Here is a 6,823-nt window from a genome sequence, read left to right as displayed (position 1 = left end):
ACTCAACAATACACCACAACAACACATTACACCACCAAACACGCATGCCATACCACAACACAACACAACACACCCCACCAAAACAGAACAGAACACAGCACAACACACTCAGAACACACTCCGAACACACTCAGATCAAACAAGCAGAGCAGAAGTGATAAAGAAGAGCATGTCTATTCAGAGGTTCTACTCTACCCCAGTTAGTCTTTGACATTGGGCCAAGCACATTGTGCCACAGGCTGTCTTACAACAGTGGCTAGACTGTAGGCTTAGAATTGTCCCCACAGCGGATGGGTGATGATCTGCCAGAACAAGATGTCTGCCATGACTCATTATCTAATAGCTGTAATCAGGGAGGTCACCTTGTGGTTCCTTTGTCATAAACATGAGCTACGAGCAGGAGGAGCAGCCAGAGGAAGTGACACAGAGAGTACAGGAAGTGTAAGACAACACTAATCAACAGTGGAGGAGATGGATGGCAATAGTAAGGCAGGAGTAACGGATGGTTAGAGGACACATTTGCAAGATGACATTTTGTCTGCATCCTCATTTACCCTGTGATGAAGTGTCTTCATACGAAGGTACAGTATACTGTATTTACTCTGACTATCAACGCCTTGTAACCGATAGCAACACACTCCATCAATAATCATTGGAGAGGGAACATAGGAGACTGTGATGAATCCCAGGTGGTGGAGGGAAAGACACAGGGATGCAGTCGTCATGTATTTAAATACATGGTATTCTAGCAGCAGCCCATCCATACATCTCCTTCAGTTCTTTCCACACTGGATAACAAGTTCAAATAACAGGCTGTTCCATCTCTCGTTCACCATGTTCGTGTCTGGCTGCTGCTACACACACACACACACACACAAACACACACACACACATACACACACACACACACACACACGCACGCACGCACGCACGCACGCACGCACACACACACACACACACACACACACACACACACAAAGCACACACAAAGCACACACACACACACACACAAACACTCCTATGTACAGTTGAGGTCGGAGGTTTACATAGACTTAGGTTGGAGACATTAAAACTAGTTTTTCAACCACTCCACAAATTCCTTTTTATCAAACTATAGTTTTGGAAAGTCGGTTAGGACATCTACTTTCTGCATGACACAACTAATTTTTCCAACAATTGTTTACAGGCAGATGATTTAACTTATAATTCACTGTATCACAATTCTAGTGGGTCAGAAGTTTTAAATACACTAAGTTGACTGTGCCTTTAAACAGCTTGGAAAATTCCAGAATATTATGTCATGGCTTTAGAAGTTTCTGATTGGCTAATTGACATAATTTGAGTCAATTGGTGTACCTGTGGATGTATTTCAAGGCCTACCTTCAAACTCAGTGCCTCTTTGCTTGACATCATGGGAAAATCAATAGAAATCAGCCAAAAACTGGCCAATCAGCCAAAACGGGCTCGAATCAGAATATAAATAGGAGTGGGAGGCCCCGGTGCCTCCCAATTAAGCAAGAGGCCAAGTACATTAGAGTGTCTAGTTTGAGAAACAGACGCCTCACAAGTCCTCAACCGGCAACTGGCAGGTGTTTGTTTGTGTGTGTAAGTGTGTGTGTGTTTCGATGATGTGTGTTTGTGTGTGTGTGTTTACATGCTATGTCCGTGTGTTTACATGATGTCTCTGTGTGTGTGTGTGTGTGTTTACATGCTATGTCTCTGTGTGTGTGTGTGTGTGTGTGTGTTTACATGCTATGTCTCTGTGTGTGTGTGTGTGTGTGTGTGTGTGTGTGTGTTTACATGCTATGTCTCTGTGTGTTTACGTGCTGTGTTTGTGTGCGTTTGTTTACATGCTGTGTGTTTGTTTACATGCTGTGTGTGTGTGTTTACATGCTGTGTGTGTGTGTGTTTACATGCTGTGTGTGTTTACATGCTGTGTGGGCTTACATGTGTGTGTGTGTGTGTGTGTGTGTGTGTGTGTGTGTGTGTGTGTGTGAGTGTTTACATGCTGTGTGTGTGTTTGTGTGTCTATGTGTGTGTTTTTTTTACAAGCTGTGTGTGTGTGTGTGTGTGTGTGTGTGTGTGTGTGTGTGTGCTTACATGCCGTGTGTGTGTTTACATGCCGTGTGTGTATACCCAACCAGTCATGCATTGTATGTGATCATCAGTGTCATTCTGAGAGGTGTGTTTGGAATGATGATGTGTTTTCCTCCAGGTGCTGATTGCTGATGCCACTGATCTATCAGTCCGCGTGGACCAGGGCTTCATGCTCACATGGAAAACAAACACCTAATCACATTCACATTAACACTGCCATACAATGTTTTATTTAAAAAGTACCCAATTGTCATACTTGAATAAAAGTATAGATACCTTAATAAAAAAAAGTGAAAGTCACTCAGTAAAATACTATTTGAATAAAGGTTTAAAATTATTTTGTTTTATATATACTTAAGTTTGAAAAGTAAATGTAATTGCTAAAATATACTTAAGTATCAAAAGTAAAAGTATAAATTATTTTAAATTCCTCAACGCAAACCAACCGGCACCATTTGTTATTATTTGAATGTATTTTTACGGATTGCCAGGGGCACATTCCAACATTCCAACACTCCAACATTCCAACACTCCATCATTCCAACAATCCAACACTCCAACATTCCAACACTCCAACATAATTTACAAATGAAACGTGTGTTTAGTGAGTCTGCTAGGTATTTTGGACCATTTTCCTGTCCTGCTAGACATTCAAAATGTAACGAGTACTTTTGGGTGTCAGGGAAAATGTATGGAGTAAAAAGTACAGTGAAAATACAAGTTGTCAGAAATAGAAATAGTAAAGTATAGATACCCCTCACCAAAAAAAAATAAAAGTTAGGTAGCACTTTAAAGTATTTCTAATTAACTACTTGACACTGTATTTACATTTTCACAATCTGCAATTGTCTGTTTGAATGTCTCATTTAATTGTAAGTCATGTGTAACACAAATAAACTGACCTGAAATAGAAGAATGTTTTTTTTTATCAACTTAATTTGTGTGTTGATTTTACCATTGAAAAGGAGGGTAGTAAGAAGGAACACTATTAAGATCCAGCCCATGTTTCATTTGTCCCCTGAAGTACGAGAACGAGAAGCACCAGTCTGCTGGAGTGGAACTAAGGGCTGCAAACTTTTCAGAGTGTCGGAGTGTAACGCTAATTAGGGAAGGGATGCAGTGTCTGTGTGTTTGTGTGTGTGTGTGTTTGGGAATGGAATTAGACCCTAATTATTGTTCTCACCTGCGGCGAGCCATCTACCTGAGTGTCACACCTCATTAAACTCCCATATAACGATACAATAATCAATTATTAATTCTCTGCTGTAAACATAATGATATCAATTTAGCCACGGGGACCTCGACTTGATTTCCGCTCTAATCGGCAGTCCCTCGGGAGGGGGGGTGGTGGTGGAGGAGTGGGGGGGTGCTGGGGTGGATGACAGGAAGGGAACTTGTCATTGTGAGACACTGATGAATATTCAGGTAGATCACTCGAGTGATTTTGAAATTTTACGTTTGGAGCAACTTCTAAATTTGACGGTTGGAGAAACAGAAGACACTGAGCAGGAGGAGTCAATCCAGGATGGCAAAAATATTTCAACATTTGATGTGTGGAGCAACTTCAAAATGTGATGTTTTGAGCAACTTCAAAATGTGATGTTTTGAGCAACTTCAAAATGTGATGTTTGGAGCAGCTTCAAAATTTGACACTTGTATAAACGTGAATAGACGTCTAATTCTGCAATGAGACTGTGAGACTTTGTTGGAATATTCTAAGTGTGTGTGTGTGTGTGTGTGTGTGTGTGTGTGTGTGTGTGTGTGTGTGTGTATGTATACGTGTGCTTGCGTGTGTACAGATGGCATGTGGTGTGTGTCTGTCTAGGAGGATAATGACTTGGGTTTATTGCAGGAGGAAGAGCACAGTCAGAACACCTATTCAATTAGCAACACTGTCTGGAACACCATGCACCGCCCAGTGTTTTGGGAACACTGCTTAGACTGGCCTCGTTGTCTACACACACACACACACACACACACACACACACACACACACACACACACACACACACACACACACACACACACACACACACACACACACACACACACACACACACACACACACACACACACACACACACACACACACACACACACACACACACACACACGTATTGCCTGTGCACCATCTCTCTTTAACGCCATTCATATTGAACAGAAGGGACACATCTGACTATGCTTTAAATTCAAATGTGAAGTTTTTTCTCTGCTCAACGATACTGGTTATTCTTCACCAGAGATCACGTAATTCCTGAATATTTCAACTTAAAGTAGGACAATGTTCTTCCAGGTTTTCAAGTTCTTTTTTCAACCACATAGATCCAATCTGAGATGAATCAATATGCTTCCTGTGAATCCTTCCCGTCAGGTGTTTGATCTGAAGGAAGAATATGTCTTTGTTATTGTGATGATGGAGTGACACAAGTGTGTCGCAGATGGAGGGGAAAATGAGGGGAAGAAAAAGGATGAAAGGTAGAATGAAAACACTGTGACGCCATCAAAGCTTTGACGTGACTGAGTGCTGTGGTCTCATCCACTGCTATGTACTGTGTTTGTGCTCTCCTCTCTCTCTTCTCTTCTCTGTCTCTCTCTCTCTCTCTCTCTCTCTCTCTCTCTCTTCTCTCCTCTATCCCTCTCCCTCTCTCTCTTCTCTCTCCTGTCCCTCTCCCTCTCTCTTTTCTCTCTCCTCTCTCTCTCTCTCTCTCTCTCTCTCTCTCTCTCTCTCTCTCTCTCTCTCTCTCTCTCTCTCTCTGTCCCTTTCCCTCTCTCTTCTCTCTCCTTTCCCTGTCCCTCTCCTTCTCTCTCTCCCATCCCTCTCACTCTCTCCCTCTCCCTCTATCTCTTCTCTCTCCTGTCCCTCTCCCTCTCTCTCTCTCTCTGTGTCCCTCTCCCCCTCTCTTCTCTCTCCTTTCCCTGTCCCTCTCATTCTCTCTCTCTCTCTCTCTCTCTCTCTCTCTCTCTCTCTCTCTCTCTCTCTCTGTCCCTCTCTCTTTTCTCTCTCCTGTCCCTCTCCCTCTCTCTTCTCTCTCCTTTCCCTGTCCCTCTCCTCTCTCTCTCTCTCTCTTCTCTCTCTCTCCTGTCCCTCTATTTCTCTCCCGGCCCTCTCTCTCTCCTGTCCCTCTCCCTCTCCCTATCTTTTTTCTCTCTCCTCCCTCTCCTCTCTCTCTCTCTCTCTCTCTCTCTCTCTCTCTCTCTCTCTCTCTCTCTCTCTCTCTCTCTCTTCTCTCCTCTATCCCTCTCCCTCTCTCTCTTCTCTCTCCTGTCCCTCTCCCTCTCTCTTTTCTCTCTCCTGTCTCTCTCTCTCCTCTCTCTCTCTCTCTCTCTCTCTCTCTCTCTGTCCCTTTCCCTCTCTCTTCTCTCTCCTTTCCCTGTCCCTCTCCTCTCTCTCTCTCTCTCTCTCTCTCTCTCTCTCTCTCTCTCTCTCTCTCTCTCTCTCTCTCTCTTCTCTCTCCCATCCCTCTCACTCTCTCCCTCTCCCTCTATCTCTTCTCTCTCCTGTCCCTCTCCCTCTCTCTCTCTCTCTCTCTGTGTCCCTCTCCCTCTCTCTTCTCTCTCCTTTCCCTGTCCCTCTCATTCTCTCTCTCTCTCTCTCTCTCTCTCTCTCTCTCTCTCTCTCTCTCTCTCTCTCTCTCTCTCTGTCCCTCTCTCTTTTCTCTCTCCTGTCCCTATCCCTCTCTCTTCTCTCTCCTTTCCCTGTCCCTCTCCTCTCTCTCTCTCTCTCTCTCTTCTCTCTCTCTCCTGTCCCTCTATTTCTCTCCCGGCCCTCTCTCTCTCTCCCTCTCCCTCTCTTTTTTCTCTCTCCTGTCCCTCTCCCTCCCTCTCTCTCTCTCTCTCTCTCTCTGTCCCTCTCTCCCCCTCTCTCTCCCTCCCTTTTTTCCCTCTCTCTCTCTCCCTCTCTCTGCCCAATCTATCTATCTCTCCCTTTCTCTAACTCTATCCCTCTTTCCCTCGCTCTCTGTCACTCTCTCTCCTTCGTACACTAACATACAAAACGTAGACATAGTTGAACAAGCAGACAGTAAGATATATAAGGAAACACATTGCCAAACAGACACACATCCAGGCATAACATCATGCACTGTATATCCTCCTATCACTCAGACTTGGGGGTTTGAGTTATTACACCAGCTGTGTTGTGGGGTGCTGGTTAATGACTGACATTAGGGGAACCTGAGGAGAATGTTAGATAAGCTGGTTAATGACTAACATTAGGGGAACCTGAGGAGAATGTTAGATAAGCTGGTTAATGACTAACATTAGGGGAACCTGAGGAGAATGACTAACATTAGGGGAACCTGAGGAGAATGTTAGATAAGCTGGTTAATGACTAACATTAGGGGAACCTGAGGAGAATGTTAGATAAGCTGGTTAATGACTAACATTAGGGGAACCCGAGGAGAATGTTAGATAAGCTGGTTAATGACTAACATTAGGAGAACCTGAGGAGAATGTTAGATAAGCTGGTTAATGACTAACATTAGGGGAACCTGAGGAGAATGTTAGATAAGCTGGTTAATGACTAACATTTTTTATTTTATTTATTTCACCTTTATTTAACCAGGTAGGCAAGTTGAGAACAAGTTCTCATTTACAATTGCGACCTGGCCAAGATAAAGCAAAGCAGTTCGACAGATACAACGACACAGAGTTACACGTGGAGTAAAACAAACATACAGTCAATAATACAGTATAAACAAGTCTATATACAATGTGAGCAAATTAG

General features: G+C 43.6%; 1 protein-coding gene across 3 annotated transcripts in view; it reads left to right on the top strand.

Moving 5' to 3' along the window:
- si (sucrase-isomaltase (alpha-glucosidase)) overlaps positions 1-3,013 on the top strand; it is a 134,776-nt gene extending 131,763 nt beyond the window's left edge. For all 3 annotated transcript variants that reach the window (XM_052457800.1, XM_052457824.1, XM_052457836.1), the window contains exon 48: positions 2,216-3,013. In XM_052457800.1, the coding sequence (XP_052313760.1) occupies positions 2,216-2,293 (78 nt within the window). In that variant the 3' untranslated portion in view covers positions 2,294-3,013. The remainder of the gene's footprint in view (positions 1-2,215) is intronic.
- The last annotated feature ends 3,810 nt before the right edge of the window (positions 3,014-6,823 follow it).

Source organism: Oncorhynchus keta, chromosome 1, assembly GCF_023373465.1.
Source record: "Oncorhynchus keta strain PuntledgeMale-10-30-2019 chromosome 1, Oket_V2, whole genome shotgun sequence".
In the NCBI taxonomy this organism is placed as follows: domain Eukaryota; kingdom Metazoa; phylum Chordata; class Actinopteri; order Salmoniformes; family Salmonidae; genus Oncorhynchus; species Oncorhynchus keta.
Note: the sequence above shows the minus strand (reverse complement) of the source record. Positions and strands in the feature narration are given on the sequence as shown.